This window comes from Erithacus rubecula (assembly GCF_903797595.1).
Source record: "Erithacus rubecula genome assembly, chromosome: 1".
NCBI lineage: Eukaryota > Metazoa > Chordata > Aves > Passeriformes > Muscicapidae > Erithacus > Erithacus rubecula.
Window position 1 is genome coordinate 73,936,869 of NC_136658.1, and position 18,671 is coordinate 73,955,539.

General features: G+C 39.7%; 1 protein-coding gene across 7 annotated transcripts in view; it reads left to right on the forward strand.

Moving 5' to 3' along the window:
- The window catches only part of STARD13 (StAR related lipid transfer domain containing 13), a 281,574-nt gene that overhangs the window by 57,513 nt on the left and 205,390 nt on the right, over positions 1–18,671 (forward strand). For 5 of the 7 annotated variants that reach the window (XM_079322443.1, XM_079322440.1, XM_079322444.1 and 2 more), the window contains one exon: positions 14,900–15,046. The exons of the other annotated variants lie outside the window; for them this stretch is intronic. In XM_079322443.1, the coding sequence (XP_079178569.1) occupies positions 14,900–15,046 (147 nt within the window). The remainder of the gene's footprint in view (positions 1–14,899; positions 15,047–18,671) is intronic. 7 annotated transcript variants of the gene reach the window in all.

An 18,671-nucleotide genomic window follows, 5' to 3' on the forward strand; every position in this document is an offset into this window, starting at 1 on the left:
GGGAACACAGAAACTATTCTTTTCCTTCAGGAGCGATGCCTAAGGCTGTTTTATCAAAGCAACTTTTCTTCAAAAATTGAGATCATACTGATTTGTTAAACAGAAAATGTTTTAAGTTTTTTAACTGAACTATTTTCTTCCCAAGCTAAAAAGGACATGCTAAAATATAATCACTATTTTTTTTCTGTTTGTGACTAAAAAAAGTCACAAAAGAGTCTTCATAAAGAAAGATGTTCAGAGGCAGCAAAATATTATGCAATTTGTATTATACATATATGCAGTTGCTATATGCAGTCAGTATTATGTGGTAATAATGTAACATTTACTTCACAGTTCTTTTTATTTTTTAATTCTAGCAAGACAGGCTTCAGCTGTTTACAGGTACCATTAAAAATTACAAATACCATTAATAGTTAAAGTTCTGAAAGTTGTTTTGATCACTCACATGGTATTTATGTCTGTTTCTAATCTCTGAAAGAAGAAATGTAGTTCAAATTCTGAACACTTTAGGTGCATAACTAGCATTAATAATTAAAGATATAACTACACACTACATAAACTAATAAAGGATGATCAGCATTTAAATTCTGCCCAATTCCTTCAGCTTCTTAGTTTCTAAATTTGTCATGGCCATTCTTGTCATTTAGAGAAAAAAGAAAAAGCATAAACCACAGCAGATTATTATAGGCACACCTGATGCTGTAGCTTTTAGCATAGGCAAGTAGCAGAAATAGATATTTCTGTTTACCAAACAAAAGATGGCAAAAAAACCCCAAACAGAGACACAGAGAGGTGACTTGCAAGACACATCCCTGGTACAGCCAATGGCTTGTTCAGAATGTTATGTGTGAGACTCTTTGCTTCTTCAGGTTGAAAGCTTTTGCCAGTTTTACTAGGCAGGGAGAAGTGAAATCTGATGTCTGTAGTTTAGGCTATTAATTCTCTGACACTCAGATATTTAAATATCTATGGATCCTGATCATCCATGGGGACTGCTAGAGTAGGCCTGCACCTCTTATAATTTTGTTCCAGAGAAATTGGGAATGTGGGAGGAAGAAGGAGTGGAAGTGAGGATGGAGAGCAGCACGTCCTGCCTTAACATAAGAGTTAAGACATCAGCAGAAAATTATCTGGATCTGGGTGTTAGGGAACATATCCAATTTCCACACTATAGAGAAAGCAGGCTGTCAAATGAAGCACATAAATTTCTTACACAGTTGAGGAAAAGACACTGATGTCTTTGAAGAGCTCCAGAGGGACATCCCATCTGATTAAGTGCAGGCATTTAAGAAACTTAAGAGAATGAAAAGAAAAATGTGCCTCTTTACTCATCATTCTCACTCCCAAAAATTTATACAAGGAGATTTTTTTGTTGCTCTGATCAGTGTCCTCATGTCACTTTGACAAGCTTCTTATAATTGAAATGCTACAACCCATTCAAAACAAGGGGAGATAAAACATTAATACTGAGCAACATACATGTACTATAAATAAGACCTGGATCTAGTTTTATCTAGTCACCAAACATAATGGTATTTCTGATTTCAACTGCCTACTCAAACTTACTCTCACCTCTCTTTAACTTTGGCCAACTCAAAGCAAAAAAATAGGTATAATTTATTGTTGGTGCTACACTGTAGTTTTAGTTACAGAGGTATTTTGTTTCCTTTCTCATTCCCAATGATGAGTATTTTTCCAGAAAAGATTTTCAAAAATGCACTCATCTGCTGCAATTTTGCCACAAAAAATCATTTTCTTTTATGTGGCTGTTTTTAATCCACTATTCTTCCCCTGCCTAATATCCAGAAAGGGACAAACTAAATTCCTGTCTTGATCCTTGGCCATGAGAGACAGGCATCTACTGAAGTTCACTGCACTCCCTGAGTGCTCTGCAAAGAGCAACCTGGCAAGGCTGACACCTAAACAGAAGCTGTTGAGAAACCCCTTTGCTGCTTATGAAAAAATAACAGAGCATGTGGGATGAATGATACGAATCCTATAGAATCAGCAAATAAGTTTTGAATAACCCTTGTAATGTATTTTTCTTCAGTTTCTTGATCAGAGACTAATTGCCCTCCATGAAGGGAAAAAAAAGTCATTTATAAAATCAAGCCTCTCAGATAGGAAGTGAAAATTTATTGTCCTACTGTTTCTACAGAATTCACCTAATGACCCCATGATGATTATCTCAGTAAAGTAATTAATTGTTCCAAAATGCTTTTCTGATTTAAGATTACTACCCTGACATTCTGCAGAATTAATGTCTCCCGTGTCACCCCTTTCAGGACCTCCAGCTGCCCAAACTATTCCACACTTCTCACTGCTTTCCATCATACTTCAGTTCTCCCCTGTTCTCGTATTACCTCCAGTTTCTACTTCCTGCTACTTTCCCAACACTGCCAATCTCTTCTCTACATTCCTTCCCTCAGAATGTCCCCAGGCTCGTGCCATGACCCTACCAAGGGACAATCAATAGGTGGTAAATTAGCACATAAATAAGTTCATCAACAGCTACTTAAAAACTATACTATTATCTCATTCTTAGTTTTATAGTGGACCATTACTATGTCTCTTGTACAGGCTAAATTTTGATTAAACTTGATTGTCTGATATTTCTTCTCATCCTTCAAACTGGCTTGAAGGTATCTGAACTTCTCAAAAAGTTGTGGGAGAAATGTCACAGCAGCTGAGCAACGCAAAGCAAGAACAGCATGACTTTTTTCTCTTAAAACAACAAGAAAAAGAATTAAAGTGAAATGCTCTTATAGTAGCAACTGTAGCCTTGAAAATATCCCTGCTGAGGGACACTCCACAAACCCCTCTCGCCCATCTGTTCCAGAGCTTGGTGACCTGCACAGAGAAGTCCTGCTCATATTCAGGTGGAACTTCTGTGCATCAGTTTCTGCCCCTTGCCTCTTGTCCTATTGCTTGGCAGCATGGATACCAGCCTGCTCCATCCTCTGATCCCTCCTTTCAGATACTCAGATATTGAAGTCCCTCTCAATTGTCTCTTCTCGAGGCTGAACAGGGCCCGTTCCTTCGGCCTTTCCCTGTAAGCGAGGTGCTCCAGTCCCTGGATACACTTTGCATCCCTCCACTGAAGAGAGATGCTCCAGTCCGCACCAGGACTCGGGGCCTGTCTTGCACCGAGGAGCCGAGAAATGAAAGATCTGCTTGTCTTTAGATTGCTTTTTAGCCTTATATACCTCTGCTTGGTTGTGCAGCCCAGGCATCAGCAGCAGCCTCCGCACGGCCAGCCAAGGCATGAGGCAGGTCTTTCTTTCCAGCCGAAGTGCTCTGACATACACGGAACCTGAGCTGGGGCTCATTTCTTGGAGGGGCAAAGCGAGACGCGGCTGGGAGAGTTTCCAGCGGGGGAAGCTCTCGGGGCAGCCCTCAGGGCACCCCGGCGGGCCCCGGCCCTCGTCCGCTGCTCCCCTGAAGGCATCAGGGACGGGCCCAGCGCTCCCACGGGCAAGCGGGCGGCGGCTCTGGGGCTCAGCCTCGCCCCCTGCCGGAGCCGCTCCCCGCCGGCAGCGGCTTTTCTCCTCACAGAGCCCGTGCAGGCGACGCCTCCCGGAGCGGGCCCGGAGCGCTGTCCCGCCGGCCCTGCCCGCTAGGGCGCGCTCCCCTCCCTGCCCGCTAGGGCGCGCTCCCGGCCGGCGCGGCGCTTCCCGCCAGGTGGCGCTGCCGCCCCGCGAGCCGCCACCGGCCGCCACCCCCCGCCCCGGCCCCGCCCCGCGTGGTGACGTCACCGCGGCGCAAGCGGAAAGGGGACGCGGGAGGCGCTGCGCGCGCACCTCGGGGCGCTGGCCCGCGCGCCAGCCCCGCCCCTCCCATCCCCCCCCCCCCAGCCGCGCGAGGGAGGGCGGGGCCGGCCGGGACCGTTGGGCGCGCGGGCGCCGCCATTGTTGGCGCGCAGGGCGGGAAGGCGCGGCCGCCCCTCAGCGCTCCCGCCGCCCCTCAGCGCTCCCGCCGCCCCTCAGCGGCCCCGCCGCCCCTCAGCGCTCCCGCGGCCCCTCAGCGCTCCCGCGGCCCCTCAGCGCTCCCGCGGCCCCTCAGCGGCCCCGCCGCCCCTCAGCGGCCCCGCCGCCCCCTCCTTCCCGCGGCCCCGCTCTGCCTCGGGGCCGCAGCCATGGCGGCACGGGCGGGTGTGCCCCAAACGCGCCCCGAGCCCTCCTGCCGCGCCCCTCTCGGCGTGCGGAGACAATTTGGGGAGTTGTTTTAGGGGATTTTCTTGTTGGTCTTCGGTTTTGGTTTGGGGTTTTTTTTTTGTTTGTTTTTTTGGGTTTTTTGTTTTGTTTTTTTTTGTGGAATAATGTTTCCGCAAAGAGAAGGATCGGGAAAAGCAACACTTTTCGTTTGGGAGGGTGTTTTATTTCTGTCTGGTTGGTCGGTTTGGTTTTGGGTTTGATTTTTTTTTTTTCTTTTTTTTCTTTTATTTTTTGTGAAGTATGCTACTCAGATTGTTTGGAGGAATCTGAGAAAATCTGCTGTCCTGCAAGTCATAATGCTCACAAATTAATTTTTGATTGGGGAAGCCCTTTCTTTGTTCTTTCTCCTGTGTGACTTTTGGAGGAAGAAGCCTTTTGCAGCCTTTTGTGGGATGGTGCTGCTCTCCTGTCCCAATCCCAGGGAGGTTCCCTGCTGCTGCAAGAGCTGCTGTTGCAAAATCTGGTTTCTCTGCAAATCTTCCATGACATTTTGAGTGTGCATGTCAGAAACCAATTAAAGTATGTGTCAGCTCTCATTTTGTGTGAAGACACCAAGTGTTCATAAGACTTGCAGGTGCATGTTATTTTGGGACAACCACAAGAATTTTCATTGAACTACACAGGTGTAATAAAATCATGTGATGGTTTGGATTGGAAGGGACCTTAAAGTTCATTCCATTCCAACACTGCTGCTGTGGGTAGGACACCTTACACTACACCCAGTTCCTCAGAGCTCCATCTGATCTGGCCTTGAACACTTCCAGGGATGGAGCATCCAAAACTTCCCTGGGCAGCTTGTTCCAGTGTCTCACTGCCCTCACAGTGAAATTCGGATGAATGTCTTGTACAGGCTACCCATGAGCTGTAACTTGTCTTATTTTTTTTTGTTGTTGTTATTTAGCAGATAACTTTAAGTTATCCCGAGTTTAATGTGAGATAATACTGTGATGTTTTAGCAACTGCAGTTGCGTTTCTTGAAGAATAATGTGGGTTTCATATTGTGCAACTTTTTGAAATAATGTTAGCAGTATGAGCTATGTAAATTTTGTTACTTTTGTTGCTCTAGGAACTTAAACAGCTTCAGGAATGGTTGTGGATTTTTAAAATGTGTTCACACATCATTAAATACTTACAAAAGTGCATAGATGGCATCTGGATTGTTTTTGTATAATGTGGAAGCCCAGTGGTTAAACCTGGATACTCGGGTGTCAAACTTCCAGCGGAGATCTGGGAATCGTGCCTAATTACTTCTCTGGGCATGGGATTAATGCCCTTTCTTCATTGTTAGCTTGATGAAAATTGGTTCAGGGTATAATTTAGAAGGTTTACATTATTTCAATTATCATCTATTCTCTTGTCCTCATAAATTTATGTTCCATCCATTGTCCCAATCACCACCTATCCTTAGCCACTAAAAATAGCATCTCTTCTGCCAAGCTTTCTCATCTTTGTCCTTAAATACCCTTGAATTCCAGAAGGTGCCTTTTGCTCTTTATTTGTTCCATTAATTTCAGATTTGTGTATACAAATGGCTTGCTAACATTAAGAACTTGGGCAGGAAACAATGTCAGGTGACAGAACTCCATGAATGCTTGGGAATTTTGGAAAGCGCATCATTTTATCCTCAGTAGGTTTGAGGATTTGGTGTGGTAGCTTGTCATAAATATGATTATAGTGATTTTACTGGTTTTGTATTACCAATAGTGCTTTTATGAGTTATATGAGTTTCTGTGTGTAATGTAGGCCAGGGAAGCAGCTGTCTTTGAAAACAGTTGAAGTTCCAAAGTAGTTGGAGACAATCTCTTGTACCAGTTTTCTTCGAAATTCTTTCACTGTAGATACAAATTTTTAAAATTCCAGTAACTGAAAACATGAATGTTGGTGTTTTAAGATGAAAAAGTGTTAAGGTTATAGTTGCCTGCATCAGTTTTTGTTCTGTTTTGGGGTTCTTTGTTTGTTTTTGTTTGTTTGTTTAATAAAAGTATGCTGGCACCTGGTGTCTCTTTCTTTACAATTAGAGATTTGCCAGGTATTATGAGATCTCTGTCTTATCTTTTACCATCTTAATCTGTAGAATCTGCTCAGGAGTTCTTCAGGAAAACACTGACACTGGTATTTTTAGAAGAAATGACTCAGCTTGTGTGTTGGATTGCCAGGGCAGCCCTGGTGCCAGCCCAGGGACTGATTCCCAGTCCTGGTGCCTTGGAGTGCCCACACACCGAGCAGCAGCTCGTGTCCAAGGCAGTTCTGACAGTTGTGACTGATCACCGTGGCTGCCAGTGTGCAAAGGCGGCAGACAAAGCCTTGCTTAATTCAACTGCTGTATTAAACAAGATTATTGCTTTACCAATAAATACCAAACAAAACCCCAGCTAACAGTGAAATAAGTCACCTGTGTGTGCTGTTTCACAGCAGGAGCTGACAGGGCAGGGGAGGAAGGCACCCACATTGTCTCCTGCTGCTCCAGGGGGAGTAGTGCTTCCCCTGCTCCCCAATGGGACACACCACACAGCTCTTCATTCTGGGGCCAGCAGCAAAAGTAAGGCAAGAGTGCTTCCTCTCTGGAAGCTTCAGTGTTTATGCTGTAGATAGGCCCATTAGTGGCTTTCCCCAGCACTTTTGAAGGGCTTTTCCTAAAGTGAAAAGCCGTTTCAAAATTGCTTTATATTTCATAAGGTTTAGGGATGGGATCTCCTGGATGTTTTATGAATCACAAAATAGTTTTCATTTAAAACACCATATTATCCCTTTTATCTGATGTTACTGTTTCTAGTTCTTGTTACTTTTAATTACTGGTGTCCTTTTTTTCCAAGTTAATCAGGCCCATGTTCCTCAAGATCATGAACAGGAAAGGTTTAACAAAAGACTGGATGTGGCACTCAGTGCCATGGTCTGATGTTCACATAGTGGTGTTTGCTGGTTGAACTCTATGCACTCAGAGTCTTTTCAAACATAATTGATTTTGTCAACTCACAGCCAGGTCATGGTCACAGCAGCCTGAACTGCCTCCAGTGTTAACCCCTTAATGTGCTCAGCCACTGTGGTGAGCATCAGTACTGCTCTTCATCTGGTTGGCTTGTTCAATGCCTGGACCAGGAAGTTGTCCTTCATGCACTCCAGAATTCTCCTGGATTTCTTATACCTAGCTGTGTTGCTTTCTCAGCAAATGCCTGAGTGGTGGAAATCCTCTGCTAGGATGAGGTCTTGGAGTGTGATGCACAAAACCCCTGCCCCCTTGTCCCCTGCATGTCTCTTTTAAAAACCTCGTAGCCTGTGAGTAAAGTTCTGTCCCAGCGTATTTCCCTGCTACATTGCAGTTTTCTAACTGCGCCATGGTTTCCAATTCCACTTGCTTGTTTCCCATGCTATGTGCATAGGCATAGAGGCGTTTCAGCTGAGCTGTGGGCTGCCCCAGCTGTTGGAAGGAGCCCTCCCTAATTCCTCTGGGATGATTTATGGGTATTTCCCTCTTGTTTTCTAGAGTGTCGGTATCTTCTGGTTCTTCTCTGTCGGAAGTACGTCCCCTTCCCTCTAAAGCATATAGAATGTATCAGGGCAAAGGTGAAGCTGAGCCCGGCTTTTACACATCCTGGACAGCTCTAATCACAGTGTTTTTAGAGAGAGAACTCTGTTTTAGGAAAACTGGTGAAATCCTACCCAATCTCAAAAGGTGCAACTAACCACATTGGAGAGAAGGATCTGTAAATTACTTACTCTGGTCTGTAACTTTTTGTGTCTTTAGTGGCATGAGATCCCTCGTCTCATGGAACCTAGTCTTAAACCTAGAATGTATTATTCAGGAAGCACTGCAGGGAGATACCCACTGTGAACAGACACAAGTTGGTTACATTCTCCAAGGGAGTCATGGAAAGAGCAGATTTTGCAATTAGTAATGTTTCATTAAGAAATTAATTGTGTCTCAATACTTAAGTTTGTAAAGTACTTTGACATTCATTCTCACTGATTGTGATATGCAGATACAACCACTGTTGCAAATTGTGCCAGACCAAATGAATATGGGCAGTGTCAGGAATTTGTCTACTACTTGATGCAGGTGTTTGGGATACTGGAAGTGAAGTTCACTTGTTCCACCTCACAAGGTGGAGGTAATGGTATAATAGATAAATGCTGAGCTGGCATCTGTTGTGAAGCAGCTGAAGATGGGATAACCCAAGAGGATAATTCATGTGCTGAAATAGGAGCAGATGTCAATTAAGACAGTCTGTCTGGCCATTTGGGTGCCAGTTCTGTAGCATGTGTCATCAGTACAGGCTTGACAAACAGCCTGTTTGTGAAATTTGGTGTTGCTTGACATCTTAATTTGTTAGAAGGTGGAGATGCTGTGGAAAATTTAATAATTGGAGCAAACCCAAATACCAATTTGATGTTAAAACCAATTATATGCTATTTTAAGTTGTCATTGTTTTTTGTTTTGTTTTGTTTTTAATGAGAAGTTCAATACAAAACTAGTAGCTTTTGCTAGAAACAAAATGAAGCTGCAACAGAATTTTCATATTAGACTGTCTGGGTTACTGCACTTTAAAACTCTGCTGCAGTGTGGAACTGTTTTCCAAAGCATTTTTCCCCAAACCTTGTCTTCAACTAAATTCCTTTCTTCTCGCCTTCCAATTTCTCTCGTCTTGGGTGCAATACAATGCTGATGCAGTATGTGGCCTTCAGTCCAAGAATTAGCTTGGTTTTCTTCATCTGGGAAATCTTCCACAAACTTAGTATGTGGAAGATTGCAATCATAGAAGGGTTTCTGTCCTGTCTTTCCTAGATTAGAGCAATACTCCTTAAAAACTCATGCAAGAACCCTTAAAAGACAGATAGGACTTAAGAATATTATCTTCTCTCGATACAATGGACATTATCACTGTGCAAGATCAATGTGTTGAATACAAGTTAAAGGTCAAATTTGCCAATTTAGTGTCTGAAAGATTAAAAGCAGTTATAAAAAAGAATTTAGTCAATTTCTGAGCTACTTTGAAAAGTTAAGTAGTCAAATACATGTAATGAAGTAAGGGTTATGTTACATTATTTTCTCATGACTTCTTTGGGTTCCTTTTTCTCTCATGTTGTGCACCTATTAATAATTTTAAAAATCCAAGCATATATCCTTATTGTACTACATCTTGAAGTTAGTAGTTCCACAATATTTTTTATATTTTACTGTATTCATTATTCAAAGACATAGTGGTGTGCTTAAATGCAGACACATAAAATCATAGAAATGCACACTTGATCTTAGTGAAAGAAAATTAAGGTAGGTGTGTGGAGCCACTGTAAGGGAAAATGCAGAAAAGCCATAAACCACCTTGATTGTGTTTAAAATTCAATTTAGTTTGCTCTAGAGCATGAAAAAACACAGGAGGTTTCATCATTCATACAGGTATGGCTTGTGTCACTTCTGAAAACTTGTCTGAAAAAATCAGTGGCTTGAGGCAGAAGCCTTCATGCAGGAAAACAGCAAAAATAAAGTGACTGGATGGGAATGAAAATCAAAACTCCATACACAGACACATTTAAGAAGTGTAATAAGTTTAAGGGAAAATGATTCGTCTTGGAAATGGTGTTTCCTTTAAAAGAGATTAGCACATATCTTCATGTTAATATTTCTGCAGCTTTTCTTCTGCAAAACTGCTAAGGTCCTTAAGGCCCATCTTAAGTGAATGTTTTGGGGATCAGAAGGATCCAGATTCTTCTAAATTTTATGTGATGTCCCTGAAGAGCTTTCATTTTCCCAGAAACCTACATGCATGGCCTTGCCTGCTGACTTGAGAGATGGAAGAGATTTCCTTGATAATTTCAGATATGCATCCATACAGTTCTTAGAAGTGAAAATGTTGCTAACTGCTGAGCTTACTCACCCACTTTCCAGAATGTAGGTGCCACAATTTAGTTGTCTATCCAACAGCTCTGTAAACACTTAAGCAGTGCTGTAATGGGATATTAAGGAATATTGCCTTTGAAATATTTTATCTTCAATATAGAAGACACACATAAATCTATTTTTGGAATGAAAGAGTGTTTTGTATTCAATTTTTTTTAAAGGATTTTGTGTTGGGAATTAATTTTACTTCCTCCTCCAGTCTCTGTAGCCACAGCCATCAGCGACTGACAGACTTTCTTTTACACAGAGATTCTTTTAAGAACAGAGGAGCCCCATCCATGCAGCAAGAGCAGAATATGAAATTTGGTCCCTGAAATTGTTCCACAAAATCATTATTTACAGATCTCGGCTGTATATCAGAGAAAATTTTTATCTGAGCAGATTTAATAGGGAGGAGCGTTAAATAGCATTGGTATTTTTTACTTGGAGGTTACTGATTTACTACCCGAAGTTGTACAATACATTAATTACCAGAACAATTAGACCTATTGAAGTTCTGAAGTGAAAGCCAGAAATTATCAGATAAATTTAGAGTTGTGTAATTTTCTCATAACCCTTCACTTGGAAAGCCTTTCTGCTTCTAGTATAGGATGAGGTCTGGCAGCGGGGTTAACCCTGACCCCTGAGTGTTCTATATGGACTTGTTCATTTCTGCCACATTCTTTCAGTTTAAATTTAGATTTGCTGGCAGCTATTATGCCTCTTGCAATAAGCCTCATGACCAAACATTGAGACAAATATGCCTTTCATCACAGATGTTTTTGCCGAATAAGATTAGTGAAGAGAACTTGGAAGCTGAAAAACAATGTGCAGAAGCCTTTGGTCCAAAAGGCACTAGCCTTTGAATGTCTGAAACGTATTTTTTCTCAGTGTTAGAAAAGAGCAAGTAAGTGTTTAAATGATTGAGCACAATCTTGCACCTAGTTTTACCTCTAATTTGTTGAAATTTCATTGGTAGTAATGAAATTTCAGCTGTGTGAATGAATATGGGGTCAGGATGCATATGAATGTGTACATGTAACAAAGTCATTAAGCTACTCTAAAATAGACTATGGTCTATGGTTGCTGTAGGAAGTAGCAACATAGAACTGAGTTTCATGCTTAGCTGATTGTTAAATATATCTTAGTAAATCTTATTTGTTGGGTTAATTCTTCTGTACAATAGCTATCTTAAGCGCAATAGCTGCATCAGTAACTGATTTTAAGACTTAATTTTCTATTTTCCATAGAGGGTGATACTTGTTCTATGATTACAAGTTTTTTAATCTAGCATGAGTATGTGAGACTTGAGAAATCTGTATAGCAAAGGAGCTCACTTTCAAGGCCAATAATTTGTTCTTGGCCTAGGGTATGCCATGATCTTCACAGACAGCGTTGCTCTATCTTGAAACACTTGTTTGCCAAAGGATTCTCTGGTCCCACTTTCTACAACTGCTCATCTGTCAAGGATAGGATATGAGGGAATGGTCTCAAATTGCACCATGGAAGCTTTAGACTGGATATTAGGATTTTTTTTAGTTTTCTTTCCACTAAAAGGTTTGTCAAGCATTGTGAAGGCTGCCCAGGGAAGTGGTGGAGTCACCATCCCTGGAGATGTTTAAAAGATATGTAGCTGCAGCACTGAGGGACATGGTTTAGTGTTGACTTGGCAGTGCTTGGTTAGCAGTTGGATTTGATGATGCTAAAGGTCTTTTCCAAATGAAATGATTCTGTGTTCTAAGGTAGCATGTAAAAAGTGTTTTTGTAAAGCATTTCTGTCTCTATGCTTTCAAGGATCTTCAAAAGGTAACAGCATTCCTAAGCATTGCTGAATGGCTATGGCTCCAACAAAGAAAGACCTTGAGAATATATGGAGTGTTCTCCCTGTAACCTTTTAGGTAAAAAACCCAATGAATAAAGCATGCTGTGATTCTCTAGATAATTTAAAGTGAGATTTTTTCCTTCTGAAGGGCAAGACACAAAAGCTTCCAAAGCGCCCTGACCCTGCTGCCTTTGCAGTTGCTATGGGCAGGAAAAACTGGTACTCAGATCTTCAGAGCACTTTGATAGTGTCCAGCCTAGTTGCTGGGGCTGAACACTATGGAACTGTGTTCCTCATGAATGGATTAGGCAAAATTTATTCACTGACTAGAAGTCCTACTGTGCAGGCTGTATATTTTTGAATGTAAGTAGCATCATGGTTTTTTTCTGTTTAGCAGGAAATTCAGGCAACCTTTGAAATACGTAGCCAATCAGCATTTCTTCCAAATGGTGCTTTTGTGCCAAATTTCCAATTAATGAATGGCATTTGTTAACTAGGCCCATTTGGCTTTATCTTCAAGGATAATGAAACCCCATCTTTTTCCTCATCCCCTTAAAAGACACAATATAGAGTCTTACTGAACTAAAAAAAAAAAAAAAAAAAAAAAAAAAAAAAAAAAAAAAAAAAAAGAACTGAATGGAAAATGCCAGGAGATTTATAGTTTGGTGAGACTCCTTAGGACTTGTGTTTTTTAGAAATTACTGTGGTTTGAATTCTGTATCATTAAAACAAGAAAATTATGAAAATAAGGGGTTTGGCTCATACAGCTATTTGAAAGAGCATTAGTGAATATTGAAGGTAGTGTTCCAGTGGGTAAATACTTGTCAAGATAAAGATGAAATGTGCATCCCTGTGCATGGAGCTGCAGTTTTTATTGTAATGCAATACCATGTGTGCTGTTGCATACATTTGGAGTCTTAGAAATTTTTTGAAGTCTTCATGAGTTTTTGTCTTTGCATTTTTTATGGAAAATGCTAAATTGGAGACACCTCTCAAACACCCCTCAAAGTACTCTTTTTTTTTTTTGTCATGGAACAGGTCTATTTCAACATGTGGAAGTTGCTCCTGTGTCTTATTAAATTTAGAAATCCAAACTTCTGAAGTAACTTTCAGTGTTTGACACATGGCAAGAACAATTTTTGCATAGTTCACAGAAATCAAACACACTTTTCTCTTTTTCCTGTGTGATTGTTGCTTCAGAATTGTTTACTATTGTTAAGTAAGAAAACATATGCTTCATAATTTTTTCATAAATTTCATTTTGACTGTTTTGAGAAATAGAACATTCATATTAGATTTTCACAGAATTTACACATTATTGTTTTTAGAATTTTTAGAATTTTTGTGTCCGTGTTTTGTCCTTGTTGAGTCTTCTTTTGAGTTTTCTTTAATATTGGAAAGATCAGTATGTGAGGAAGCAAAACCACAGGAAAACATTTGCTTTGTTTACAAATGAGTGCTGTGGACATACATCAATATGCACATTTCCTGTGTGAGGTAATTTCACTCAGAATGGATTCAATATGAGAAGTGTCTTTTGATACTCATTTTCTGTGGAACATCCTGTAGTTTACTTGGAAATAGTTAGGAAGACAACGGGAAGCAATCAAAGTATCTCTTTAAATCCTTTTAATAGCTGTAGAGTGGAAGTACAACTTAGCACTTATAACAGCATTTTAGGCAAAGGACTCAGAGATTGTAAAAAAATTGTGAAATTCCAAATAAAGATTTGGAAAAGTAAAAATAGGGATATTTATTTTTCTGTGCTTTGAAACAACCCCTATGAAGATCATACTAGCCCTTCTGAAAGGAACATGTGTCTTTTGCTAATATGGGACTCAGTGTCTGATGATTTGGGACCTTAGTTACTGTGGAGAAGATGAGTAATTGCATTAGTAATAATATATGTCAGTGTAATAGTGGACTGAATCTCCTGGATTCTGTTTGTAAAGGTTTTTTTCCTACAATAAAGAGCCAATTGCAGTTATCTTTCTGTCCCACTTGTGAAACCCTCCTAAGGAAACAAAGCGCCATAAAGTTTTATCAGGTAAGAGTAATAACAGTACTCATCTATCTTCCCTAGGTTCTGAGGAGTGTTGGTTATGATGCTCTTAGGATTATGGCAGGATGAAAATGCATTATTACTGTTTGTCTGCTCACGCTCACTATGGAATTATCTTCTGTGCAAAGATGTGTATTGTTTGTGAAAGGAAGGAGGATGAAAGAACTGAAGTAGCTTCAGGACAGAGACATCTGGGGAGCAGTAGCTGCCTGTGTTGACAGGGAGGTCAGTGTGACTGGTTTTTATAGTGGATCATTAGAAGTGATGTGAATAAGGAAAACAAGGCATAATGCAGCAGTATGCATAGGAATCACCATGGAAAGGTGCTTAAGGAGAGTGCTGGAAAGGATTTTGAGAAAACTAAGGAATAAAAAAGTATCTTTGTCGATTACATTACAATGGATTAAAATTTTTGTTATACAGTAAAGCTCTTCAATTAAAAAGGAAAGATGCATCCTAGTGATGAAGTGAAGAATAAAGCATTCCCACCCTATGACAGAGGATTTTACAAGTATAGAATTATAGTAAGGAATATAATACAGTGCACATTATGACCTTCAATATTCTGGTTTCTGTTGGCAGCAAGCAATCAGTGGAGAGATGCTGAAACAAAAGTGGCTTAAGAAGAGGCATTAAAGTGACTTTAGTTTTAGTCTTGGTTGTGCTTAGCTTGAAATAGCAGTGGGTCACCCAAGATGAAGTGTTAGAAAGCCATTCAGATACACAAAAGTCATCTGAGTATGTAGAACAGCTATGAATATGTGTCATCAGGAGTGATAATTGAAGCCTTCTAAATGGAAAAATGTTGCTCAAGGATAGGGAAAGAACTGGTCAGCTTTTTCTTTGGGGACTGGAAGAGAAAATAAGCATCTTCAAGTTACAAACAGCTTGAATATTTTAAGACTTCATGTATGTTTGATTTCTTTTAGACCCAACCAGAAAAAGAATCTGAATGGCCAGACTCTATGTCATGGCTTATGAAGAAACTGGAACAGTTGAACTTAGATATTGAAGAAGCTCTGAGTGCTGGATCTTCTCCCTCCAGTACTCCTTCTTCTAAAAGGCACAAGCAACTGGTAAGAATGTGTGTGTGTCATACGATACATTCTCTAACATTTAGCTACAACACTCCTCAAGCCATTGTTTTCAGATCCAGCTGTGTTTCTGAATAGCTCAGGTGTTAGGATGAAGTTAAAAGTTTTCACTAAATAAAATGAAATCTCTAATTTCATTAGGTAACTAATGGTCAGATAACCAGAACTGTGATAGGGTGTGCTTGTAAATTTTCTGTCAGTATGACTTAAAATTATTAAACACCTTTTTGGTTTTTTCTAGGTATATTTGCTTGCATGTTTTTCAGATTGTTAATTTAGGTGCTAGCCTATTAATACTTGTTATATTTATTTAAAGATATAACAGCAAGTGAGACACTATCTTCATTTAGAGTTGAAGTAGTGTCCTGGACACTAGTAGTGCCCCAGGACAACTAGATTTTTTTTTCCTTCTTTCTTTTATTTGAATAGTTGATTTAGAGTTGCAGTTCTCTAGTTGAGAATATTTTGTGATTACAGATGTCATCAGATGATGACAAACAATTTCTCAAGCTTTTATTTTTAGGGCAAAGAGAATTAAAGTAGCACTGACATTATTTTATTAATTTTTGAATAAGCAAGGTTTTTTATATAAGCAATTAATGGAAAATTACCAACATGAGAAATAGAAGTGTTTTTTCTCTGCTTCAGGCTATTATTAAATTCAGTTCTTAAGACAGAATTGTGTGGATTTTTACCTCTGAATGTTGGTTTGAAATTCGTGGAAGGTGATCTTTTGTGAATGTTTTTGCTGTCACTGCTGCTTCATTTTGTAAAAGTAAATTCTTAAAGTAAGCATCTTTGTGAATCATCACAATGTAAATGTTCGTGTCTCCCTAGGTGGTATGTTCAGAATCTTGCACTGTCTCTCATTTCTTTCTTACTGTACGTGTCAGCCAGTCAGAACCAGCTCTGTCCAACTGAATTAATTTCAAAATTAATTTGCCTATTAAGGGACAATGTTCTGTCTTCTTGCAGGAGAATGCTCAATGTCTTCTGTCAAAATACAGTGGCAGTGTAGTGTTCTTTTCTGTCTGAAAGTGAAATCCCAGCCATCAGAGTTTAAACACTTCCCATTGTGACACAGACTGGTAACCAGTGATTCAAACACCCATTATTTTATGGCTGTGCCTATTCTACTAAGGTAATATCTGTGGTTTGGTTAGGCATCATTCTTTTTTCCATGATGGCTTGAAGATGATAGGATATGACTTCAAGTCCTTTGCTGAAGCATTCAATGAAGGGCATATTGCTTATAAGCTGCAGAAAAAAATCTAAATAGGTGACATTTTCAAATGAACTTTGATACATAAGAACAGCATAATTAGAAATGGTTGCACAGAGAATGTCATCACCAGCATTGCAGATGCTTGCACTTCTCTTCCTGAGGCCTAGTGGCAAGATATCTTCTAAGTACAGAGAGGCCAGAGCTTTCATCACAACCTTTTTCCTGGGGCATATGCTCCCACCAAAAGCCTCTGCTAGGGTGTTAGGAAGTTCCCAACACCAGCACCAAAGTTGTTTTATTTAATATGATACTTGAGCAATTCAGTCCTCTTTATCAAGCCGCATCTTCCCACTCTAAAAAATAGAAGACATCTCTTCATTTAGATTGTCTGTGGACAGGCAAATATGTGAGTTAGACACATTTTATTGTGGCCTTATTTGACAAACTGGAAATGACCTTTAAACCTCCAAGTGCCAATTTCAATACAGAAGCTGCACAGGTCACTTAATACAAAGATTTTCTGACAAGACTAGCAAGATCAGAGCAAGAAAAGAGTCTTGGAAAATCTGTTGTGGAACTGATGATGGGATACCATTTGCTGTCTCCTGCAAAAGAATTTGTACAGCAAGGGAATCATCTGCTCTGATTTTAATATTAATGAACAGTTTACCTGAGAATGGTGGCATTAGTTTTACTTTATAGTCAAAGAAGAGATAGATCCTCATAAATCTCTCCATAAATGTACTGTGAAGAAACACATACCACAGATCTCAAAATGACAGTTGCAGTGGAAAAAATAACAGTTTGGTTTTCACACAAGCTGTATGAGTAGTTTGCATTCTATCAGTTCATGCTACTTGTACCATATTTCTAACTATAGCTTGTCATTTGTTCCACACATACCAAATGTTTTCTTCTTGTCACTTACCATGGAACTTGAAAAGAAGGAAGGCCTCTCAAGCATATGTTTACTAGTAACTGTGTAAATTTGGCTTCTGCAAAATGAACTGCTTTTGTGTTCTTTGTATGGTTTTATCCTCAGCTGGGTACTGACAGGAAATTATGATGGACAGTGGTTTTGGGTGAACTGTTCAAAGATGTAAGGCTGACTTTGGAGACCCGAGATCTCCAAAGCAGGTGACTACTGTATGAGTGGGAACATGGTTTGTTGGAGCTGTTGCTTCTGAAAGTTGTTCTCTTGAGGGTGTGGACAATTTTTAACCAATTACAGAGTTATTTCTTATGGCACATGGTCTATGTCAGAAATAATCACTTGGTTGAGCCAGTCAGTTTTCTACCAAAGGATTTTTCAGCTGTTCATGGAAGTAATTATTTTTTTTTTTTTTTTTTTTACTCTTTGCATTTTCCTGTTGTGAAGATTTTAAACAGATCATTTAAACAGATCTTTTTTTACTGAAAAAGCCAAAATATGTGCAAATGAAAATTGACTGGGTTAATAAATACTATGGGACTTACTAAGAGAGAGTAGGGAGTCTTGCAATATTTTGGGGAGCAAATTCAAGGTGTTTTCTAAAACATAGTAAATTTTGCATGAATGCTAAGGGATGACTTGTTTCTACATCTGTGTAAACCACAAATTACTACTGGTCAATTTTTTGTTGGCAGATGTTACGAGGAAGTAGTACTGACTGGATTCCTCAGAAGCTGATGCAGAGAAGATGTTAAAAATAATTGGCTATAATAAAATTATTTTCTGAAGCATTGTCTCACCAATGCTATAAACACATGATTTATGTGCAAAAAGCTATACTGTCTGAGTGTAATTTTCCTATGAAAAAAATCTTTCTTAGCATTATAGAAAGAGGCACTTTGTAAATGATATTTCAGAGATAAATCTCTCTTACTGGAGTGTGTTTCCCTGTTGTTTAATGTATTGGTTTCATTGCCACTTAGTATCTTGTACTCAGTTTCAGTACAGAAAAAGCAGGAAATCTTAAGAATGGGAATCACTTTTTTTTTGTTTGTTTTAGTACTTTATTTTTCACGAATGACAGGGAAATCCTGTTTCCTTATAGTCACCCCATCTTATATTAGAGATATGACTTCCATTGAACAAAACTTTATCTAACGCATTTATTTAATGCTTTTGCATTTGTATATTGTCTTCAAACATTTGGAGGGCTGCAGACTAATTATTTTGAAAATTTTGTCAAATTTTCAAAGCCTCCTTGTTTTACATCCCTACAAAATATACTAACTGGGAACTGGGCAGTTGGTGTTAAAGATCAGCAGCACCTTTGCCACTTTGTGAAGGGGAAGAGCCTCAAAATGGGCTGATTAGAATGGTTGTTCCCAACTTGAGACTGCTCTTCCTGCTTATTCACCCAGTTATTCCTTGGGCAAACCAGGATATGTGAAACA